This window comes from Glycine max, chromosome 18 (genome assembly GCF_000004515.6).
Source record: "Glycine max cultivar Williams 82 chromosome 18, Glycine_max_v4.0, whole genome shotgun sequence".
Taxonomy (NCBI): domain Eukaryota; kingdom Viridiplantae; phylum Streptophyta; class Magnoliopsida; order Fabales; family Fabaceae; genus Glycine; species Glycine max.
The window spans coordinates 7,734,947-7,760,659 of record NC_038254.2 but is presented as its reverse complement, the minus strand read 5'-3'; the positions used below and the strand labels follow the sequence as shown (position 1 = coordinate 7,760,659).

The 25,713-nt window shown below is 33.1% G+C and overlaps 1 protein-coding gene and 1 pseudogene across 2 annotated transcripts; both read right to left on the bottom strand.

Moving 5' to 3' along the window:
* Nucleotides 1-1,078: 1,078 nt before the first annotated feature.
* LOC100780955 (zinc finger CCCH domain-containing protein 18) lies at nucleotides 1,079-5,368 on the bottom strand. Of its 2 annotated transcripts, none has more exons than XM_014770386.3 (8): nucleotides 5,100-5,368; nucleotides 3,373-4,304; nucleotides 3,128-3,283; nucleotides 2,852-3,031; nucleotides 2,219-2,295; nucleotides 1,905-2,078; nucleotides 1,708-1,798; nucleotides 1,079-1,346 (listed from the first exon to the last, which is right to left on the bottom strand). In XM_014770386.3, exons 2-8 carry the CDS (start codon nucleotides 4,290-4,292, stop codon nucleotides 1,286-1,288), a joined length of 1,659 nt encoding a protein of 552 aa, XP_014625872.1. In that variant the 5' UTR covers nucleotides 4,293-4,304; nucleotides 5,100-5,368; the 3' UTR covers nucleotides 1,079-1,285. The 2 variants fall into 2 exon arrangements, with proteins under 2 accessions (XP_014625872.1, XP_040868043.1); XM_041012109.1 differs by lacking the exon at nucleotides 5,100-5,368 and adding an exon at nucleotides 4,498-4,642.
* A 2,585-nt stretch (nucleotides 5,369-7,953) lies between these two features.
* Nucleotides 7,954-16,567, bottom strand: LOC106796854 (ABC transporter C family member 3-like; annotated as a pseudogene).
* Between the last annotated feature and the right edge of the window lie 9,146 nt (nucleotides 16,568-25,713).

The following is a 25,713-nucleotide window of genomic DNA, read 5'->3' as shown; positions in this document are numbered from 1 at the left end:
CCTTTTCATTTGTAATTTTACAAAATATATGCTTTAATTTGATCGTTTCTGGGACTACAAGCCATATAGCATGTATCTTAGAACAATTCATTAATCATCACCCAGCTTTCCAATAAGATTGTAACATTACTAGATAAATTCTTCATTCTTGTTCATTCATTGGCACTATTATGTTACTTATTCCTTCATTTAACGTAAATTTGCTATCTGTCCGTGCATTGCTTTTAAATCCACACATATCCATCATATTCAATGTTAATTCCTTCAAGCACAGGATTACAACCACTTGAAGATGATTGGCAGAAACGATTTGGTTTAAGGACTCTCTACTACCACTAAATCACACTTCTAGTTTTTGTTCCCTTCAATTTAACCATTTTTAATAATACTATTAATAGGTAATAACATTGTAACAGCTAGCACATGGCATGGTATATTAGTACACACTTCTTACAAATGCTTACAATTCTTAAATAATTAAGTTCAGTTGCACGTTTCAATTTCTTATTATAATCATTCATGTCGTGATATTTGTATTTGTCTAAACAAAAATATCATTCTTTCATATCTAACCATCGTTTTGCTCTGTCACTTGGTTCATTATGACTTTTGGTGGGTATATCAAATCAACACCTTTGATGGGAAGATCCCAGTCAATTTACACAGGTATCCTTGATGAAACGAAGTTTGAAACTACAAACTTACAGCAATATATACAAGCTCTGCCTACTTAAATTATGAATATAACAAAATAAACTTAATAAAAATAAACAAATATTTTCTTGGGCATCAAGAAATGAACAAAATAGGTAAAGTGGTTTTGTCCTTTTTGGATAGCATTAATGTTCTGCTTAATAAATCTAGAGAACTCCTAGCATTTAATCATGACAGTGACATAGAATCAACCATCCAAAAGCAGGTACAGAATACCAAATACTTGTAATGTATAAATTATTAATTGTTCTTAGAGAGTAATTGGTTACTCATACTGTCATATGCTAGAAACCAAAACCTCGTCATCTTTCTGTGATTAAAAAAAAACTATAAACTTCTTACATGTGTCACTACGTTGTTATTGTTAATTCCACCAATTCAGTTGCGAAGAGTAGTCTTCAGCTTTTTTATGTACTTGCCACTTTGACTAAACTGGTGAGCTAGTTGAAAAAAGAGATCAACGAAAGTGCATTATGTATGAAACTAGAGTTATTGCCTTTGGCCTGGAGCTACTTTTAACTCTATATTTCTCTTCTAGTCTTCTTATGTGTTTCTGAAACTACATAACTGCTCAAAATCCACTATCTACTGGAAATGCAAATGGGCTGTCTGGGAGATTCAGTCCTTGATTGCTGCATACAATATTTTTTTGAAGTGATTAGTTAGAAAAATTGAACTGTGTTGAGGGATAAAGTGCAGCCACCATCAGACTTGTTTGAAAACTATACATCATCCACTATGAATGAGTAAAACAAAGAAGAATGATGTGAAATTCTTGGCAAAATCATCAGAGGAAAGACATGTTTAACGAAATTCTCTGTAGTTAATAATATTTAGGAACAGATGTTTAAGGAGGTTTGAGCAAGGGATTAAAAGAATATCAGAATGTGTGGCAGGTATGTAACAACGATCAGATTTAATCTATTTATTGAAGATTAGGTGTGCTAGAGATTGTTGTGGTTCAAGAGAAATCTATTAGATAATGATCCATACCTGTCCTCATCAGTGCAATTGTTATCTGTATATCCTGCTTTGTCATTCAGTGCATGACTGTGAGATTCTGCAGACTGGACATTGAAATGTTCTGCATGAAAGATGAAAAAGATTATAGTAGTGAGGAACTGAGGATAGGCAAACAAATGTAATGAAACTGGTCATGCAAAAATGCAATCCATGATATTACAACCCACCATCTGAAACTTTAAACCCGTCTGTGTTGAAGCCTAAATGGGGTGATGTGGACAATGATTTTTGGGCCATTTGCAGCTCTGCAAATCGTCGTCTCTGAAATTCAAAGGCTGCCTCCTCTTGCTTTTCAATGAGCAGCCTCCTAAGAAATCGAGGGTTCCTGAAACTTCTTGGAACTATAAAAATTGTGTATTAGTACAAAGGCTTCTTACACAAAAGGAAACAGACTGAAAGAAGAGCATATGCATATCATATTCATAGAACTGATACATGACTGGGAGAAGAAAAATCCAGGTTCCAAGAATATCATGCTCACTTGAGGTGGGTTCAGTGTCAATGTCTACATAGTGTGGTGAATAATAAGCAGAGTGCTCGATTCTATCTGAGTGCTTCCTGCATCCGAATTGAAAATCATATAAGAAAACAACATTAATGGTAAAGGCAGAGTCTTGTTAAAAGGTGCTTCAGCCTTCAGCAGCTACTAAGATCATAAGATGTAAATACTGATTCATGGTAATAGCATTAGTCAATGTCTCATTTTACGACATAAAAGATATAGACAGTAAAAGTGAATAGGTGAGTGAGACTTCAAATAATCATCCACTAACCACAACTCCACATGCTTTGTGCTTGAGGCTAATATCTTTGAGGAACTATGATGCTAAACTCAAGACATGGAAAATCTTCATGTCAAGATTAACTATAAGAGTTGTGTTATTCATACAACAACTCATACAACAACATTTAGTATCTATCTCTCTCCATCATAGCATTTATTACATCTCACTCTTCTCTCTCATCTATCTCTTTCTCTCTCTTGGTTGTAAACATGTTGTATGAATTGTTGTGCAACTAACATTTCTCTAATGATATTTTACAGTCCTTTTCAAGCTTTCAGTGCAAGCAATGAAGTTTCATTGGCAAAAGGAAGAACAGACAAGGAATTCACCTGGGCATAAATTTTGGCTTCTCCTTATAAGGTTTCACAAGAACCCGAGATTCACAAACATAATGGGGATTTCCCTTATCCAAAATTACTTTAACAGTTTCAGGATCATTTAATGTCACAAATCCAAACATCCTTCTCTCTTGGCTCGGAATCCTTACATCTTCAACTTTCCCAAAAGTGCTACACAGGAAAACATGTTAAAGCAATTTGAATATTTCATCTCAAAATTAACTACAAAGAAGTTTGAGTCATTCATTTATAGTTACATTCGTTTACCTAAAGTAGTATGAAACATCACCCTCGCTAAAAGTGCTGTCAGCCGGAAATGTCAGGTATATTTGTCGTGATGCACTGATGTATTTACCATAATCTACCTTTCCGTTGAACTTTGGAGCATCTTCTGCCAGAACAACTGAATGCTGCCCATGAGGCCTGCTAATCAACCATTGCAAAAGGAAAATTTAAGAAATATTCAATAAATTTATAACATAAGAATACATATTAAAATTCAAAGTCTTCACCTGTCAATTAGCCGAATACTATTTTTCAACCGTGCAAGAAGTTTTGTCAAACTGTAGCCAGACTTACCATGTCTCTGGCTCTCAGTCAGGTAGCCTTCTGCTTGCAGCACTTTTTTGTACCTCTCATAGTATGCCATTGGAAGGGAAGCAATTGATATTGAACCGCCTTTTTTTAGTTTCAGGAGTTCAACAATTTCTGACTCTAATTGTGCTAGTGACCCAGGTGAAATCACCGGATCATCATTAAAAGTATCATTTCCATACATGTGAGAGAACATATCAGGGACGCCATGTTCATGATAATATCTACAACTATTTCCATGCTTACAAAAACCTTTGTTGAAATAGTGACAGGTCTTGACTGGAAATTCAAACCTTCTACCATTTTTGCCACCCAAATTACTAACTGATGAAGCATCTAAGCCATAGTAATCATTAGCAATCCCAGCAGTCCCGGAATTCATAGTATCCATATGATTATCTAAACTGAACAAAGGGGTCTGCTTTTGAAATTCTGAGATAGAATCCAAATAACCCAGTGCCATGAATTCTGCATTAGTATTGCTAGCAGATTGAGGATCCCAATAGGGAGATTGAACCTGGAAGCTTGCTGGTGAAGTAGGAGTGCCAGGGGTGATTACCGAAGTAGGGGAGATTACTGACAAATGGTTTAAACATTGTTGAGAGTTGATGGGAAGTGAAATTGGCTGAATGGCTGATCTAGCAGCCAGCCTTTGAAGCTCAGTTCTCGCCTTGTAAGCCACGCCACGAATTAAATGGTCTGGCAGTGAAGCCAACTTCACCATCTCTTGCTCACCATGGTCTTGGAGAAGGAGATACCCTATGATCTTTGTAGTATGCTCAGGCTCAAATCTTTGAAGTTTATCAAAAACAATCCTCGTGTACTCCGAAATATCCATAGCTTTTCGTCACTGCAAGAAGTCAAAACAACCTTAACAGAAATGAACAAGCACTGTTGAGAAAATAGGCATAGAGATACACAATTGCAGATTGAGCATAATTTAAAAATAATAAAAATAAAAGAAGTCATAACGTAAGAAGAAGAAATTAAAAATCCAATCTAATAAATGATACAAATGGCAAAAGTATATGAAAAAAAAGAACCAGATGATCAAAGATTCAATAAATCCCATAAAACAAAACAATAGTGATGTTCTTCAACCAAAAGTTATCCTAGCTAGTCCATGAATGCAGTTATAAGCAACTGTCAGCCTATCATGACATAGATGCAGCCTCTTAGACAAGAAAGACAAACTTCATGCTACTCTAGATTTTCTTCAAAAAAAAAAGAATGTATTTCAATACAGAGCATAAATGATTTTTTTTCCTAATTTGGAAATGAATATTAAATAGCTTGAGAAACAATCAAATGCCCAAAAAGGTAAAAAGTTATTAAAAGTTGAAAACTAGCTATATCATTTGCAAGTAAAAACATGTGCTATCATACTAGGTTTCCAAATTTGATTTAGGACCTTGATTGCCTGTAGTGAGTTTTGTCACAAGTCATGACAGAGGCTGAATTTTTTTTTTCTTATATATATTAATTTTGTAAAAAGATAAAAAATAAAATTAAGGTTTGAGATTCTCCTGTCTCTCAATGCAGAGAATCCTCATCCGATCAACAACAACCCCTCCCCCGAAAAGAAAAAGAAGGAAAGCATATGAATAATGAATAATTAATAATTAAAATCTAGCAAGGTTCATACCCATCAAACAACAGAAGGAGATTAACAATCTGCAAGTGCTTCAAGGCATAGATCTTTTCAAAACCTTTTTTCTCTCTCCTACAAATCCCAGAGCTTCACATCAAATTCAGAGAGCCATATCATCATAAACTTAGGGAATGCTTTTGAAAAAGTCCAGAATCCAAATAGAGGCCAACACCCAATGGATTATACTATCTCTCTCTGAGCAGTTAAAGCCAGTGACCAACACTCGCACACTTACACTCTCAGTTATGTGACTCATTCACTGTGCTGACTTATCTATATTTGGCCTTCTTTATACCCATTTTTGAAAGTCACACAACAGCTGTTAACAAATCACAGATATCAGGCAAATTATTTTGCTTAACTCTCGTAGTCCATAACTGCTTCTTGAACTACCCCAGTTACCAAAACACCCTTCAATTTATTTATTTTTCTAAAAAAAGTTAAACAATTTTATATATATTAATAAATAGATAATATTTCGGAATCACCAATGTCCTAAATTTAGGACTTGATCATATGCACAGGTCGGCAACATGTGTATGGCACAAACGTAGATTTTTGTTGTGCCTCTAGGGAGAAAAATTGAAATAAGGAAGTGAGGCCCAGTTGAATTTGTATAACTGTTGGATCCTTGAGATTCTGAAACTCAGATTTTGTTGGTTGGGGACCATGGAAACATGCACCATGCAAGTTGGCTAAGGCACAAAAAGTTGGTTTGTGGTGGAACAGTTTAATTTGATTAGGAGAGGAGAACACAAACCACCTAATGGGACAATATCATATCTTAAAAATTAAAGTCGTATAAATCCAATGTCAAACAGCCACAATCCACATGATGAAAGGGTCCTTCCCTTCTATCCTACTAGATTTATTTGTGTTTTTGTATGTGAGTCCATTTTATATTTAAGGGACCCCACAAAATCGAAGGGACCTTTTGTTTTTGAACTATTCAAGAGACTATATATTTATGAAAAAATAGGTTAGGTTATAAATTCATTGTGTAAAATAATTTTACATTATCATTTAATAATAACTCATTATATATGATAAGTTTGTTAATTTTTATAATAATTACTTAAAAGTCATATTAATAATAATTTGTGATTGTATATGATAAGTTGTTTTATATTATTAGTGTATAACCATTGAATTTTATATTTATAATGATAATGTGTTTGAATTTGATTGAGTATAATATTAAATTTGAATTAAACTAAATTGATTTGTTGTTCATTTTAATATTTTTAGTAGTAATTTATTTTAATAGTTTATTATTTTTTAAACTTTCAAAATTATTTTTAATTTAATAACTAATAAAATCAGGCTAAATTACATTTTTAATATACATATTTAAGAATTATAATTATGTGATTTTAGTCCCTTAAGTTCAAATTGTGTCAATTAGGTCCTCAATGCAAATGTGCCATTATAGTTCCCTAGATTTCAACTGTGACAATTGCTCCCTATGTATCTTAATTTGTATGATTTTAGTCTCTTAAATTTTATAATTTATGATTGGAACTATATTTTAGGGATAAAAATTGCACAATTACCATATTTGGGGGACTAAAAGTGTTCATTTGCAATACTTGAGGGATCTGATTGGCACAATTAAAACCTAGGGAATAAAATCACACGATTAGGAAATTTGTGGAACCCAATTGACACACTTAAAATTTGAGGGACTAAAATTGTACGATTACCATACTTGAGGGACCAAAACTGCTATTAAGAAAAAAAATAGTCTAATAATTAATTAAGTCATGTTTAAGTATTGAAAATTACATTTACATGATCACGAATGGCCTATATACTTTTAATTCATAACAAGTAATTTTTTTAAAAAGTTATAATATATAATAATTAAAATTCATAGTAGAAATATTTTTAAATATAAAAATTATTTTATATTTATAATAAATTATTAAATTAATATATAATTCTATTTTTAAATTGAGACTAATAGGTGGTTAAAAAATCAAGTACACATATAAAGATAAAAAAAAAGGGTAGTTTGAGATGATTGAAAGACAATTTTTTTGGCTAGTTGCATAGAAGTGTATGAAATGCACCTCTGAAGGAAATGAGACAAATTAGTGTTAAGAAAGTTAATATACCTCTCAATGAAAATTCCTATGAAGTTTCACTATTTTCTGGGATTGACTTTGGGCTTTTCCTGAGTAACTTAGGTGAAGGGCAAATGAGGTCCTTTTGGAAGGCCGAAGCCATTACCCATTAGTGAAATACCATGCATTATGCATAGTTCTAACCTTTGGCAAGACCTACAGGCCAAGGGAGGATATTAGGTAGATAATTTCTCTAGGGCATAGGAAAGAGACATGTAGAAAGATTACCTTGGATCAGACAGAGATTAGCCCTCGGGTAGAAGCAAAGGCAGAGGGAGTTGGGGGACCTATAGGGGCTATCCCCCAGAAGGTCCATATATGGTCTTCTCTTTTTTTATTCTAAGTTCTCTTTAATATTTTAATATTTTTTATAAACAATATTTTCTCTAAAAGTCAAAATTCTATTCATTTTTTACTTTCTTTTATTTGACAATTATATTTAGTTTTTGATATACTTTTTTGGCTTCCACAAGATCATAAGTTTTTTTTTTTCATTGTTGTTTTTCTTCCTACTTTGTGTTATAACTTTTTCTTTTTACTGTGCTTCTTATATTTTTTATCCTGTAATTTTTTTTTATCTTATATGTTATTTTTTTTAATTGGGTCTTATAAATAAGAAAAGAAAGAGTAATAAAATATTTAAAATCACTTTGTATCTTTTATAAATGATTAACTTATAACAAAGTGTTAATGTTACTATCAATATTTGTGCAGCAACAGGTTCAATAAGTCGGAAAAGTGTTTGCACAAGAACCAGTTTTCGCTCTAGCAGCAAAAGTAACTCGTAAAACAATAGGCAAGTGAGGAGCTTATCGAACCTGCATCACACACTTCCTCATTAAGGATATATGCCCTATAAAAACCAGGATAGACTTGTAACAAGAAAATGTAACTGTAACCTTTAATTCATAATGCAACAAATGAATAATCTTTGAAATGTACCTCTAAATCCTGGATATGAACTTCTCCAAATGATGGCCAAGAATAATCCGGTTGGTTGTCTTTTATTACAAGGAGAGGGATGTGCATGTACTGGAGCATTCTTTCAACAGATATAATTTTGTTCTCCAAATTGCAAAGAAACAAGATTGCTTTAGTTTGTACCGCATTTAGATTAAGTCCATATGTCACAGCCAATCCTGCAATTCCTTGAAGAAGAAAAAAATTGGAATGAAAAATGAATTTTGTGCTTGGTGTCACAAGGAGTAAACTATGAGTAGTGAATGTATGTCCTTTGAAGTACTCTCACCAGGAGCAGTCATTGAATTTGGCAAAGATATCAAGAAAACCAAACAGTAGGCAAATGTTAGAGTTGATAAAATATCCAATCTTAAAATCAGTCATGCCATTGCAGTAGCACTGTATAATTTGGGCTGGGAATATCTGTCTATCAATTTCATATTTATGTCATTAAATCTTGATTCTTGCTCAAAACTTCTTATGGTTGTTGATCGGGAAATTGTTTCAGAATAATGTTGTATAACTGGAGCTTGGCTTGTACCAACTAATCGAGCCAGTTCTCTTGCTGATGCAGAACAGTATCGCTGCATTTATTGAATCACACTGTTAGCCCATATAATGATGATATTGTTAGCACAATATCAGTCAAAATGTCAAATTCATTTGTACCTTCGTGCGGATATTACGAAATTGCTTTCGCGCATTTCAGCTTTTTCGTACATTTGTTGACATCTGCTGTTAGTGTTTTCAAATAATATATGCTAGACATTATCCATAAAACTACCTGGTACCATATATATGCATGCTGCCATGACAGGAATCAATACTATAAACACCTGCCATGCAGCTTGAGACATCTCAACATTTCCCAAGAGTTGAACTAGATTGAGGGTAATTGCCCATAATATATTTGCAATTTTCATATCCAGTGCGCTTTGGTCTGTTGAAGCCTGCAAAAATAAGCAAAACTCAGATTAAGACAATTATTACATTCAATATGGTAATTTGGAAATAAAAAGAGAAATATAACTTTCAAAAACAATGCACTAAGCCATATATCAGGTAAAGAAGTTGTCTCTTCAAATTAAACCGACAAAGAATTATCAACATACTACAACATACTCTATTAAGGATTCGACCACTTGGGATGACATCAAAAAATGATATTGGTGCTCGAAAAAACACAAATGCATTTCATTGAAGAGCACAGTGGCTGTCTTCTATCCAGCTATCACAACAAGAAATGATCTGGTAAAGGTGAAAATGGAACTTCCAATTGCAAAAGCAGCATATACAACCATAAGTGTAAAACTTCTCATATCAGGTTCTGCAGTTGATGAAACAGGTGTTGCCACAGTCATCCAATAGTTGCTTGCAATCTGAAAACTTATGCTTTTCCCTGTCCATCTCTTTACCAAATAATATGTTGTCTTCTATCTTGCCACCCTGTGTCCATGGTGATTGAGAAACATAAGCCTTGGTTCCACATATCTTCAGCGTTCCCGATATCTTTGGTACTTCCCCTATTATACAAGAAAGTAAACTAGACTTGTCTGACCCAACAGTAGCACATACAGCAACCCTCATACCATGAAAAATTGCGAGATTTATGTTTTTCACTGTTGTATTAATGGAAGATAAGTCCCAAGAGAAATATCCATCTACTAATTCAATTGCCTTATCAGAACTACCCCATGGAAGCTTTTCTACTACATCAGTCTGCAACTCTTCTAGACGAAGAAATGATGCAATCCTTTCAAGGGAAACTTTAGTTTGTGCAATCATTGAAATTGTGTCAGGAAGACCGTAGATGGGCATTTGAAGAATTTTGAATGTTGCAAGTGCAGATAAGACCTTCCCAGATTCAAGTGGGATTCCAATAAGAGCACAGGCACCAAATGTAACCAGTAATAAAAGTCGGGGCGTTATTGAAGAGAAACTTAATAATTGCTGTACCAGCTAGAAATTTCTTTAGCCATATCTCCTCAGTCTTCCTAAGCTGAATAATCTTTGACAAGAACTTCATCTCCCACGCTTGCAGTTTTAGAATCCTGATATTATTCAGAATCTCAAACGTAGCCTTCATTCTTTTATCTTTGAACTCCATTACCTTGCCTTGGAACTTTTCTTGCAATGACGACACAGGAAGGTTTAGTAACATCACAATTACTGTGGCATGGCAGCAAGAGAAGCTATTGAAGCAACCCCTACACTTCTATATAGAATTAACAAGGCCAAAGCAACTTGCAAATCATGATGGAATTTTCGGATGGCCCACGTTGTGTTTCAACTGTTTTTTTAGTTGCAGTTTTTTGGGGAATTTGTTTTCTGAATCTGGTTTATTTTCCTCCCACGTTCAACCCTTATCTTTGTCATGTCCAGTAACAAACTCACGTCCCTATCCTTAAACCCACTTTCTAATACAAATTGGTTGAGAGCCCTGTGATGAGCAGACTCTATAAATAGAATAGGGTGTTCTCAGTTTTGGATCACCAAGCCTACTTCTCTATTTAGAAAAATACACCATCTATTTAGAGTGAGTAAAGGTCTGGAAAAATAAAGCTGACTAAGGGTTTGTGCTTGCGCCGCTTCGTGTTATCTGCAATGGCTGGAGGTATGCTTGTGCTATTTAGCTTCTTTTGTTTGATCTGCAATGGCTTTTAGTGTGTTTGAATTATTTATTAAGATTAATTGTATGTTTATTTTGGTATTTAAGCATGCAATATTAAGCTAAATAATTTATGCACATTAAAATTTAATGGTTAAGAGCTTATATGGTTTCAAATATTGGATAATCATATGCATATATTATTTATTTACTTTTGAAGTTTTTTGTGTATGATTTTATGATTTTATACATGCGAAGTTATCTTGAATATTTTTATGCAATGTTATTCAATTTATTTACATTATTTGGAATATTATGTAAATATTTAGCTCTTACTAAGAATTAATTTTAAGTGATTAATATGATTTAATTAATTAAAGAATAGCCACCACATCTTTAATTGATTACGTTTATATATTAAGTATAAAAAAATCACTTTTAAAAACATTGGTTGTGATTAATCATATTTAACATGATAAAATATACCCACAAAAATTTTGTTATGTTTGTATGATTAATGAGGACAAAATATCAGGTTATATTTCTTAATTTACCCTCAGGAATTGAGAAAAGGAAACATAATTTGATAGTTTTATCATAAGTATGAATCTAATTGAGTAGGACTTTGGCCCACAGGCAAGTTGTATGTCACTAGTTCATGAACTAATACATATTTTACATTGGTAAAACATGACAATTTATTGAGTCTCAAATTATGAATAATGAGAATGTATTATTGAATTTTGCAGTTAATCAATCTGCAAACATTTCTGATATTAAGTGTGACATTCCTGAATTGAAAGGGGGCAATTATAAGGTTTGGAGGGAGAGAATTCTCCTTCATTTAGGCTGGATGAATATTGACTATGCTATTAGGAAAGACAAGTCGCCAGGCATTACTGAAACTAGCGCTCCAGACGCTGTCGATCTTTATGAAAAGTGGGAGAGATCTAATGTTTGTCCGTAATGTTCATAAAGACTAATATATCTGTTAGTATCCGTAGTTCCATCGATCAGCATGAAAAGGTCAAGGATCTTTTGAAGGCCATTGATAATTAGTTTATTACATTTGATAAGGCCCTTGCCAGCACCTTTATAATGCAGTTCTCATCCTTAAAGCTCTAAGGGATAAGGGATGTACGTCATCACATCATGCACATGAGGGATATAATGGCTCAACTAAAAGCCTTGGAGGTTACCATGTCTGATTCTTTCCTAGTACACTATATTTTGCGTACTCTACCCTTGCAATATGCTCCTTTCAAAATCTTTTATAACACAAATAAAGACAAATGGTCAATTAATTAGTTGATGACCATGTGTGTTCAAGAAGAGGAAAGGTTAATTATGGAAGAGGGCGAAAGGGTGAACTTAACTGTTCATGGAAAGAAGAAAGGGGATCAGCCCAAAAAAAAGGGCAAGATTCCTGCTCAGCCACTCATAAAGAAAGAGTCCAAGTATTTCTTTTGCAAGAAGAAAGGGCACATGAAGAAAGACTGTTTAAAGTTTAAAAGTTGGATGGACAAGAAAGGTACTCCATTTGCTTTTGTTTGTTATGAATCTAATATGGTTAGTATTAATCATAACACATGGTAGATTGATTCTGGTTCTACAATCCATGTTTCTAATACCTTTCAGGGTATGGAAAACCTAAGGAGGCCAGTGGAAAGTGAGCAACACATCTATTCAGGAGGCAAGATGAGCTCACTTGTGGAGTCCATTGGGACATGCAATTTGGTTTTAAGCAGCGGTTTCATTTTACGTTTAGAAAAGACTTTTTATGTTCCAAGTTTTTCTAAGAATTTGGTTTCTGTATCAAGAATTGCGCCATTGGGTTTTTCTTTTAATTTTTTGGATTCTGGTTTTACTTTAATTAATAAATCTAGAACTATTGGTTCTGGTGCATTACTCGATGGTCTTTACTATATTGAATTGCAAAATGATGCTGTTTATAATTCTATGCATGTTACCGCTGGGGTTAAACGATATGGTGAATGAGGAATCCTCTATGTTGTGGCATCGTAGATTAGGACACATCTCTATCGAGAGAATTAAGAGATTTTTAAATGAAGGAGTACTTAGTAATTTGGATTTTGCTAATTTCGAGACTTGTGTGGATTGCATTAAGAGTAAACAAACTAACAAGTCTAAAAAGGGTGCAAAGAAGAGCTCAAACCTATTAGAAATCATACATACAAATATTTGTTGTCCAGATATGGATGCAAGTAGTCCAAAATATTTTATCACCTTTATAGACGATTATTCACGATATATGTATCTCTACTTACTTCGTACTAAGGATGAAGCTTTGGATGCCTTTAAAATTTTTAAGGTTGAAGTTGAGAAACAATGTGGAAAGCAAATTAAGATCGTGAGATCTGATCGAGGTAGAAAGTACTATGGTAGATACACGGAGAATGGACAAGCACCTGGTCTGTTTGCAAAGTTTCTTCAAGAACATAGGATTGTTGCCCAGTACACTATGCCTGGTTCTCCAGATCAGAATGGTGTGGCAGAAAGAAGAAATCAAACTTTAACGGACATGGTAAGAAGTATGAGAAGTAATAGAAAACTTCCTCAATTCTTGTGGATTGAAGAATTAAAGACGACTGTGTATATATTAAACCGAGTTCCAACCAAGGATGTCTTAAAGACACCTTTCGAGTTATTCAAAGGTTGGAAACTGAGTTTGTGACATATACGCGTTTGGGGATGCCCATTTGAAATGAGAGTTTATAACCCACAAGAGAAGAAACTAGACCCAAGGACTATTAGTGGGTATTTTATTGGATATGTTGAAAAGTCCAAAGGGTATAGATTCTATTGTCCATTACATAGCAATAGGATTGTGGAATCAAGAAACGCAAAATTTCTTAAGAATGACTTGATTAGTGGGAGTAATCAATTTCAGGACATTGCTTTTGAAAAAGATCACTATGAAGCTCAACCCTCTAGCTCAAGTGATAGATTGATTGTCATTCACACCCCTCAAGTGCAAACAGGTGTTAGACAACCAATGATTGAAAATCCACAAATTATTGGAAACAATCATATAGATCAAGTTATTGATGAGGAATATCAAGATAATGTTGAACAACCGGTTGAGCAACAAGTTCCTCAAGAAAGTGATGAGGCAACATTAAGAAGATCTACTAGAGTCAAAAGGTCAGAAATTCCCAGTGATTATGTAGTGTATCTGCAAGAATCGGACTACAACATTGGAGCTACAAATGATCCTAAAACGTTTTCACAGGCCATGAGTTCTAAAGAATCAAACTTGTGGCACAATGCCATGAAAGATGAGATGGAGTCGACGGCGTTTAACCAAGTCTAGGATCTCGTACAGTTGCCTAGTGGTGTAAAAGTCATTGGATGTAGATGGGTTTTTAAAACCAAGAAAGACTCACAAGACAACATTGAGAGACATAAGGCAAGACTTGTTGCCAAAGGGTTCACTCAAAGAGAAGGAATTGATTACACAGAGACTTTCTCTCCTGTATCTAAGAAAGATTCTTAATGAGTAATTATGACATTAGTAGCTCATTTTGACTTTGAGTTACATCAAATGGATGTGAAAACAACATTCCTTAATGGTCATCTAGAGGAAGAGGTTTACATGAAACAACCTGAAGGATTATCCTCTACTAAAGGTGAGCACTTAGTTTGCAAGCTTAATAAATCAATCTATGGCTTGAAACAAGCCTCTTGCCAATGGTATCTAAAGTTTCATGATGTCATCACTTCATTTGGCTTTGAAGAAAACATCATGGATCAATGTATATACCAAAAGGTCAGTGCGAGTAAGATTTGTTTTCTTGTGCTATACGTAGATGACATTTTGCTTGCAACTAATGATAGGAGTTTGCTATATGAGGTGAAACAATTTCTCTCGAAGAACTTTGATATGAAGGATATGGGAGAGGCATATTATGTCATTGGCATTAAGATCCATATGGAAAGATCTCGAGGCATTTTGGGTTTCTCTCAAGAGACTTATATTAATAAAGTTTTAGAGAGATTTAACATGAAAGATTGTTTTCCAAGTATAGCTCCCATTGTGAAGGGTGAAAAACTCGCTTTGAGTCAGTGCCTGAAAAATGATTTTGAGCGGGAATACATGAAGAATACTCCATATGCTTAAGTTGTTGGAAGCCTTATTTATGCTCAGATTTGCACCAGACCTGATATGGCATATGTTGTTGGAGTTTTGGGAAGATATCAGAGTAATCCAGGCATTGACCACTGGAAAGTTGCAAAGAAAGTGATGAGATATCTTCAAGGGACAAAGGATTACATGCTCATGTATAGACGGACTGATTGTTTGGAAGTGATTGGCTACTCCGATTCAGACTTTGTTGGTTGCGTTGATTCACGAAGATCAACATCTGGTTATATTTTTATGTTAGCCGGTGGAGTTGTATCTTGGAGAAGTGCCAAGCAAACCTTAACTGCTACTTCCACTATGGTGGCTGAGTTCGTTTCCTGTTTTGAGGCTACCTCGCATGATGTATGGTTGAAGAGTTTCATGTCAGGCCTTAGAGTTGTGGACTCTATTTCCAGGCCATTAAAATTGTATTTTGACAACTCTGCTGCAGCGTTTATGGCCAAAAACAACAGAAGTGGAAGTCGAAGTAAGCACATCGACATCAAGTACTTAACCATAAGCGAACGTGTTAAAGAAAAGAAAGTGATCATTGAACACGTCAGCACTGAGTTAATGATTGTTGATCCTTTAACTAAAGGCATGCCACCAAAGAATTTTAAGGATCATGTAGTATGAATGGGACTTGGTTCCATGATGTAATTTCATTGTACGTACATTTGTTATTTTTAATGAAACTCTTATTCAGTTAGATATTTTCTCATATGGATTTGTGCACACATTTATTTATTTCGAGAAAAATCATTCAGTTTAGATCTAGAATAAACATATGGTTTATTCGTTAAGTTGAGAGCTAGTGTTAAGAGACTTGATATATTGTGGTACATGGAAGATATTACTCATCATCAGATGACCTATCGCCATGACTCATATACTATGTTTCTTGTTACGGTTGATGTTGAGTTAAATGGACCAAGTGGGAGAATGATGGAATTTTCAGATGGCCCATGTTTTGTTTCAACTGTTTTTCCCGTTGCAGTTTTTTCGGGAATTTGTTTTCTGAATCTGGTCCATTTTCCTCCCACGTTCAACCCTTATCTTTGCCACGTTCAGTAACAAACTCACGTCTCTATCCTCAAACCCACGTTCTGATACAAATTGGTTGAGCTCTGTGATGGGTAAACTTTATAAATAGGATAGGGTGTTATCAGTTTTGGATCACCAAGCCTATTTCTCTATTCAGAAAAAATACACCATCTATTTAGAGTGAGTAAAGGTCTGGAAAAACAAAGTTGACTACAGGTTCGTGCTTGCGTCGTTTCGTGTTTGATTTGCAATGGCTGAAGGTACGCTTGTGCTATTTAGCTTTCGCTGTTTGATCTTAATATGACATTTAAATTCATTTGCATGTTTAGATTAATACCTATATATATATATATATATATATATATATATATATATATATATATATCAAAACACGCATCCATGGATCATGCATGTACCAACAAAATTCACCAATCCTTTCTGCATCAACAGTCATCAAGTTGATGATTTCCTCAGTTCTACAAACCTCCTTTGATTGATATGAAAGTGTCAAACCTTTAGCATACATCAGTTCCACCAACTTTCGTTGCACCTTTACCCCAACCTGCGGGAACCTAAACATACAGTTAATGTCGCGCCATTTGTTTGGTTTGCATTCAACATTTATAATAAAGTACTTCAAAAAAATGTTTATTGATTTAAAATTATTTTTATATTGAATTTTGGGGTATCCTTATTATATACTTAACTTGATTTTTATTTAATATAATCATTTGATTTAGACCTCAACTTGACTAAACCAAGAATTTACCCAAGATTACCTAATGTATGCCTCCATAGCAGGAGGAAATGGAACCCTCTAGAATGTCCATGATGAATTTATGGCATTGTTCATATTTCGAATCATACCTTCCTTACGAGGAACATAAACAAACTAGAATATCTTTCTTAGAAAAAACTCACCTTTCCCAAAAGCTTCTTAAAGCAGTTGAAAAATGGGAAGAAGATAAAAAGTGTCAAGGACAAAGTTTTGTAAATAATGAAACAGATTTCGATGACACCGATGAAGAAGACGAATATGTTTTCAGACAAAGATTATTTTCATCAATAGATAAAGAAAATTCTGATACATATAACATTGAAGATTTGCTTACAAAGATTGATTTAAATAAATTTTATGAAAATGAAATAAACTTAAAAAAATGTTAGATACAAATTCTGGAATTGATGAAACAGAATCAATACTCTCGTTTCCTGAAACCCACAAAGGTCTTATGAATGATGCTTCTAGCTCAAACTTTAACCCCTAATTTGATTATATTACAGAACACTATAACATGGGATCTCCCCCCCTGTGAAAAAGTTATTACTCTGGTAGATTTAACTCTAGGAGAAAACATAAAATCAAAAGGAAAAAGGATTCCTATAGAACCAACATTCAATATGTCATCTCTTTTGTTAAACATAGGAAGTATAGACCCCCAACTACTTCCAAATTACATAGAACAATGGACTTCTCCTGTGGTTTTGTATGGTATTTTCCTGAAGCATACCTACAAATTTCTTCATCATGAATTTTTTTCATATTTGTTTTTCTTTTTCTTTAGGATGGCTCCCCATCCTTTTTCACAACCATCGCATTCTATAACTAGATAGTAAGAATCTAATGGTAAGGATAGATATGGCAAGTCCTTTGGACTAGTTTTATATCTTCCGTATTAAATTTTCTCTATCCAGTCAAAGATGTTTTGTTGTAAAGAGGAGTTGTATATTTTCCTAGGTCTTTGATAAAATTTCTTGCATAATTAAGCAGGCCTAGAAAAGTTCTCAAGGTTTTTATATCTTCCATTTTATCTGGGAAACCAAGAATTTTTTGGGAGATATGAGGCTGTAGCCTTATTTTTCCATTTCCAATTTCTGTTCCTAGAAAAGAAATATGGGTTTTACAAATTTCCATTTTTGACTTTGAAATAATCAATCCAAATTTTTCAAATAAATGAAGAATTTGTTTAAGATGTAAATAATGTTCTTCTTTAGTTTTTGAAAAGACAAGTACGTCATCTATATACGTACAAGTGAATTCTTTATAATTTCCAGAAATATTATCCATTTTTCTTTGAAAAATTTGTGGTGCATTTTTTAGTCCGAAAGGCATTACTTTCCATTCGAATAATCCTTCTGAACAAGAAAAAGCATTCCACTTTATTGAATCAGGATGCATTTTTACTTGGTGAAATCTTGATTTTAAATCAAATTTCGAAAACCACTTGGTTTTTTGTATCCTATTTATCAACACATCTTTAGAGGGAATAGTGTATCCATCTATGTAGGTGTTATCATTAAGCCTTTTATAATTATAGACCATTCTAGTATTCCCTCTTTTTTGCTCTAAATGTTTATTAACAATGAAAGCAGGGCTTCTATGAGGGCTAGTACTAGGTGCTATAACTTTTAGATCCAAGAGGATTTTTATGTGGCTTTTACATTCCTCTTGTTTGAAATTCCCATACTGAATATCTTTGGTTTTAATTATCATATCTGGGTTTATGATTTATAATTTGCATATAACACGATCTTTTTCCCAATATTTTGTAGGGTCTTCTCCTATTATACTAGTTTTATTTAATCCGTCTATAATCTGTTGTATATTATCAAAAGTTATAATCTTGTTAATTTTGACAGATTTGTAATCAGAATCTGCTATAGATAGTTCATATTGTAGCTCGGTTTCCGTTTTTTTGCTTTCCAAAATACTTTCGTAGTAAGAATCATGGGATGTGTCACATGTTTCTAGAGTGTTTATCCTACCATGATTTTTTGATTCTTTTATTTTACAGCTACCAGGTGTGTCACAAGGACATTGATTACTTTTATTTAAATTAGTGGGGGCATCACCACGCTTTGCTCGTAACTCTGATGTGAGTTCATCTATTATAGGTGACATTTGTGAGTTTGTGGAAATTAATAGATAATCCTCTGTAATAGTAATTGATCTATTATCATGTATGATAAAATCGAGTCCTACAATCATTTTTTCTTTAGCGGGTCGTAAGTTTACAACATCTGCTTTATTTATAAAAATTTTATTACCAAAATTTTCACAATTTGTGGATAATTGAATGGTGAAATGTCGTGTTTCTGTATCATTTGTTATTATGTCTCCAGACATTGTTCTAGTTTTGGTTATTATATTACTTTTGAAGCAAATTTGCTGGGGTACAACACTTTGGCATATAGAAGTAAAAGAACAACCAGTATCTACCAAGGCTTGCAGAATTATTTCTGTTTGGTTAAATTTATTTATTTTAGGAAATTTTATTTTAACCAAAATTTGCAGGCTTTTTTTTCACTTTATTGCAAATTATGGGATGCAATTTTGTTTTGTAGTGCCATAAGCCCACTAGTATGTTCACAGAAAAGTTTGGATTTTTACTTTTTCAAAATTTTCGTAAAGAAAATCTACTATTTTTTCTATTTGATTTAACCTGATCTCCAGGTGGAAATCCGATTATTCATATTTTATTTCCAGAATCATTTTCCTTCTTGGAATCAGGAAATTCATTTTTAAACAGTTTGTACGCAAGTTTTACAAAGTTCTTGTAGCATAACTACAGTGAGCTCTTAACGTTTTTGGGGATATCTTTTACAGAAATGACATTCTTATGATCTGGTCCTATGTGGAATTGTATTTCATGTTCACAATCATTTAATTTGTTTTAAACATTAAACTGTATCCCAAATTATCAAGGATTTCTCCATACTGATTGTATTTATCATCTACTGGGTATAGATTTGTATACTCATTTCTAGTGAATTCGTTTAAGATTTTATAATCTTTATTAAGCTCTTCTTCTCAGAGTATAGTCAGACCAACTAACATTGAATATATTTTGAATCGTAGAGACTTTTCATCTATGGGAATAAGATTCATCCTACAGCTTTTTATCAGTTCTGCTTGTCTTGTAAACAGATTGGTTTTATTTGGACAATCTCTGGAGTAATGTCCTGGTTGGTGACAAGCATAACATTCTAGTTGCTTTGTGTATGTTTTGTTATCCTAAGTTTTCTAACATGTCTCTCTTTGTTGAGAGTAGGTTTTTGGAGTTAGAGGCTTTAATTGAATACCTTCGGTGGTTCTTTTTCCTGGAAGGTTTTTACTAGAGGTTTGTACTAGGTCTTTTCTCCTAATTTCTTTATGATATTGTTGAGGAGTGTATATCTATTTACAGATCTCTGAATCAACCATTTTTATTTGTTTATTAATGGCTATGTTGGTACATGTTTCTTCCATTACTTTCATTATGTGTTGAATTCTGACAGTTAAATTGTTCATGGCTAGGTCAATTTGGTCATCGTTCCAACTGTCTCTAATTTTTTGTCCTAACTTACCCGGTAGTTTTAAAAATAATTTTTCTCCTAAAGAACTATCTGTAAATCCTCCTGCTATGGAGGCATACATTAGGTAATCTTTAATCTTGGGTAAATTCTTTTATCTTGCCAAAATAGCTTATAGAGAGTCTTTGTAGGTTTCCCAGGTAAATTTTTTGTCTGATGGTATTTCCATCATTTACAGATTGGGCTATAAAATTTTTGTATTAGGCTACAAAATTGTGGATGTTTGGACTGGGTCTACTAGATTTGTTTTGATTTGTTCAGGAAGGTTTCTTTGAAAGATTCCCAGCAGCTCTAGCTATGTCTCCTAGATATGTTTCAGCTCTTGCTATCATGTCTTGACTATTGGATACATGTTTTCATGGTTCACCTTATAGTCTCTTATAACAGCAGAAGTCCATTGTTCTATGTAATTTGGAAGTAGTTGGGGTCAATACTTCCTATGTTTAACAAAAGAGATGACATATTGAATGTTGGTTCTATAGGCATCCTTTTTCCTTTGATTTTATGTTTCTCCTAGAGTTAAATCTACGGAGTAATAATTTTTCATGGGGGGGGGGGGGAATCCCATGTTATAGTGTTCCGTAATATAATCAAATTGGGGGTTAAAGTTTGAGCTAGAAGCATCATTCATAGACCTTGTGGTTTCAGGAAACGAGAGTATTGATTTGTTTCATCAATTCAGAATTTGTATCTAACATTTTTTTAAAGTTATTTCATTTTCATAAAATTTATTTAAATCAATCTTTGTAAGCAAATCTTCAATTTATCTGTATCAGAATTTTCTTTATCTATTGATGACAATAATCTTTGTCTGAAAACATATTCGTCTTCTTCATCGGTGTCATCGAAATCTGTTTCATTATTTACAAAACTTTGTCCTTGACACTTTTTATCTTCTTCCCATTTTTCAACTGCTTTAAGAAGCTTTTGGGAAAGATGAGTTTTTTCTAAGAAAGATATTCCAGTTTGTTTATGTTCCTCATAAGGAATGTATGATTCGAAATATGAGCAATGCCATAAATTCATCATGGACATTCTAGAGGGTTCCATTTCCTCTTCTAGGGGATTTTGTATGTCTTCATAATCAGTAAATCTTACTGAAAGACTATTTCTTCTATTTGTTATTATGGCAGAAGAAGGAGTAGTTATTGCACTCCTGGAGGATCCAGCATCAATATGTGTTTGCCATTGATTATTTTGGTTTATGGAGAATAAAAATTTATGGTGGCAAAAATTGAATTCAATCGATGATAGGCTGTCACTAAGGATTAGTGTTTATCCTCTATCTAGGGGATATTTGGTCACTTATTCTACCGATGAAGGTATATCTAAGTGCAAGTTATGTCCTCAAAATTTCATCCAAATCCTATTGTTTGGACTTCTAGTTTATGTTTTGTATGAAGTCACTAAGGTTCTTGTGTAATTAGGGGCAATATAGATCAGGGAAACTGTTTGGTTTATATCTATTTCTATCATCCCTATTATGGCTTGAGAGTTATTATCTCTAAACCTTTGGTCAAAGAGCACTACAAAAGCTTTAGCTCCTACGAAGGATCTTGTTAGAGACCTGACACCTATGGCGATTAATCCTAGGTGTACATATCTTTTATTTGTATTAAGGAGTTGTCATCCTTTTTGTTCAGAGATTAATCTGATAATCTCATGTCTTTCGTCAGGGAGATGAAAATCATCAATCCTTCTATATCTGTATAGGCTAGTTCTATTTGAGGCCAATCAATTTAGGTTATATAATTGTCTAGGATTAAGAGAGTCTATCCTAGAATTTGATCCAATATCAACATTGGATTCTATATCTACTATTTGTTCCTGTTGTTTGGTTCAAGAATTTGTGCTTCTAAAGAATCTATCTAAGATTCCAGGAGATTGATTTATAGATTCAGTAACAGGATTGTGTCTTGAGACTGTTTGTGAGGTTCCGGTGAATGGTATTGTCCTCATTTTCTAGGATTTGCTAAAACGAATTTTGTCAAAGTTTGGCTTGTTGTTTTTCCTAAATCAAGTTTAGAAAGTTGTGTTGTAATTTTATCGAGTTCGTTTGTAGATAAACGAATTTGTTGGTCTTTAGTTTTGAGAGTATTCAAAATATCGTTAATTTTATTTTCTAATGTTTGTATTTTGTTAAACAACCAATTTTGTGTTTTTGTTAAACTATCTAAGGTTTCAAATAAATCTTCAAAAGATTTTATCGAAAGTTTGTTACTAGAGTTATTATTATTAATTATATTGCGATGTCTATCCAGAGCCAATGTAAAGGCTTTGATATCAAAGAGGTACCGAGAACCCGTAAAAGTAAAAGTAAAAAACAAATAAAGAAAACACAAAAACAATAATGCAGATAATATAATATAGATATATTATCTGTTTTTATTTTTATTTTAACAAATAGTAATAACAAAGTTATCATATTTTTTTAAAAATTATTTTTAAATTGTATATATAAAACAATACAAAAATAATAACCTATCTTCACTAATTTTTCTACAATTTTTATAAAAAGTAAAGGCTTAAATATGTTTTTAAACCTTAATATTTACCTGAATTTTACATTTGATCCCTGATAAGAATTGTGTTCGTCCCTAATATTTGAAAAACGTCAATTAAATGATCATGTGTTTGTTAAATATTTGATGATAATGTGATTAGTGACGGCTCAAAAACTACCCGCATTTATTTCAAAATCAAATTAAAAAATGATTTTTTTTTCTCTCTCTTATTCCACCCTTCTTTTTCGCCTCTCTCCTCCGCCCTCTTCTCTTTCTTCTACTATCGGATGTTGGAGTACCCATTGGAAGCCTCTTCATAATTTCATGGTGCCTTGTTTGAAGTGGGGGAGTCAACACCACCTCCACAACACCAAACTCCCCTCCGACTCCTTCTCCGTTGACGTTGTCGAAGATCGTCGATCTCTGACACCACACAAATTTGACTTTTCATCGCTTTCGCCGCTTACTAATGTCGACACATGTGACACCCTCTACCCGCACAATTATAAATAATTAACTAAATAAATCATACAAAATTTATTTAAAAGTTTATAAACACATAATAATAAAAGAAGAAAAAAATGCAAAATTAATTAATAATAATTTTTTTAACACATTTAATTTAAATCAATTCAAAAGAATAAAAGGTTCACATCCACTTAGTGAAAACATAATATAGTTTTTTTTTTAATAAAAGATAAAATTATCCCGGCTCAAAACAAGGTCGTCCACTCTAAATAAATAATAAAAAAAACTGAAATAGAAAAATATAATGCAATTATATCATTCAGTAAATCATAACATGCGAAAGTCATAATATGCGAAGTAAAATCCTATGCTCCAATGTCACACTTATCAGAGCATATCCCTATCACAGACTAAGTCTCTCCATCTCTAGCATGTGACTCATCATATGAAGGCTCACCTGAAACAAAGTGGCAATCAGCCCAAACACAAACACACACCGGGAGTGAGTTATCACATTCGTATATAATAAAACATTAGAGCATGTGAAACATATAAACTTAAAGCTGAATTTATATAGATAACATTACCGCACAACATCGCACACATTATTCACACCCATTCAAGTTCACACACTCCATAAAATAACATCAACCACAATTGTTAACTCAATGAAATTCCAAACACAATCGTTATGCAACAATTATACTAAGACTCAAGCTTATATGCAATGTGGTACCATGTCAGTGAAAAATAACACTGGGGCGCTTAGGAGTACATGACAAGACACACCACACAATGGGTATACTTGGTCACTCTCACTAAGTAAGATCATAAGGTGACCAGTCAGGGTTACTCTATTTTGCGAGAATGCCTCAACCACATGGGATTAACATGGGCTTAAAGGAACACTCAAACCGAGTATCTTTACCCCCAAGGCCTAGACTCCGAAGAATCCGTTTGGACCTCACCTTCCTGATTCAAGTCCAACCCCTCAAATATTTTTTTTTTGCACGCAAACACTGTTTATGAGTTATATAATACCCACAACCTCACTCTTATATTTCAAACATATTTAACAAATTGCGCTACAGTTTAACCCTTCAGGATCCTAGCTAGGAATCCTACAATTTCCTTTAACATTGCGCATAAAATTTCTCTCAAGGTAAACACTGGTCGGGTTACTGTATAACTCATAACTCACAAGACAAGTAATATCACTACAAATATCAATCACACACTCATTCACAACCATACTTCATGTCTACAATTTAACATTTCACATTTAACTAATTAGAAAATATACTCAACAATTAAATAACAATGTATCATAATACTAATAACATACAATATTTAACTTCAAGACTTATAAACAAATAACTGTAAAAATACACGTGAAACATATATATAAATATATTATATTCAAAACAAATATATATATATATATATATATATATATAATGTATTAAGTATATATTAATATAAAATAATCACAATAATATCAAACATATCATTTAGTAAATACAAATTATATATAACAATAAAATATATATTCATATTGATTTATATGAACATGTATACCTATACTCTAAACATATTTCAACTAAGTTACCAACATCAAGAAAATGTCTAATTACAATGTGAATACAACTTTAGTTAATTTCTTTAAATGATTTTAGCCAATTCAATTATCCAACAATCCCTACACATATGAATTTCATGATGAAAAATCACCCACGTGAAATAAAATATAAAGTTTGTAAAAAAAAAGTATCAATATATATGTACACGTATACACTGCGGTGTGAAAAAAAATAAAAATAAAAAACAAGATTGAAAGACCAACATATCTGGTAAAACAAAATCACCACCGCACAATTTTTATGCTAATTATAAAGAATTCTAATTCCTAAGGTACACACCTAACACAGGAACACATCAATTCTACAACAAACTCTCAACAGAACACCAATTGGTTCATCAACTCACTCAATCCGCGATTAAACATGAAAACATAATTAAACTTCATAAACATCCCAAAATAACCCAAAAATTGATCATCTAAGGATCCCTACACATGTTCATTCTAATCTCCAAGCGTGAGTAACTCATCCCTTACCTTGATGTAGTCGCTTAAATGTTCGCCGTTAGGAATTGTGGCATCTCTGGTGCTCTCTAGAGCTCCTCCTCTGGTTGCTCTGTTAGGGTTCTTGTGCGTCAGAAAAGAAGAAAGGAACAGAATGTGTTTTCTGAAAGCTGCTCTAGGTTAACATTTGGCTTATATAATGGGAATTTATAACCTAATTATTTTTTTTACTTATTTATTTATTTATTAATTTATTAATTTCTTATTTACTTATTAAAAGTTTCGGCTATTACAATTCCACCCCCCTTAAAAAAAGTT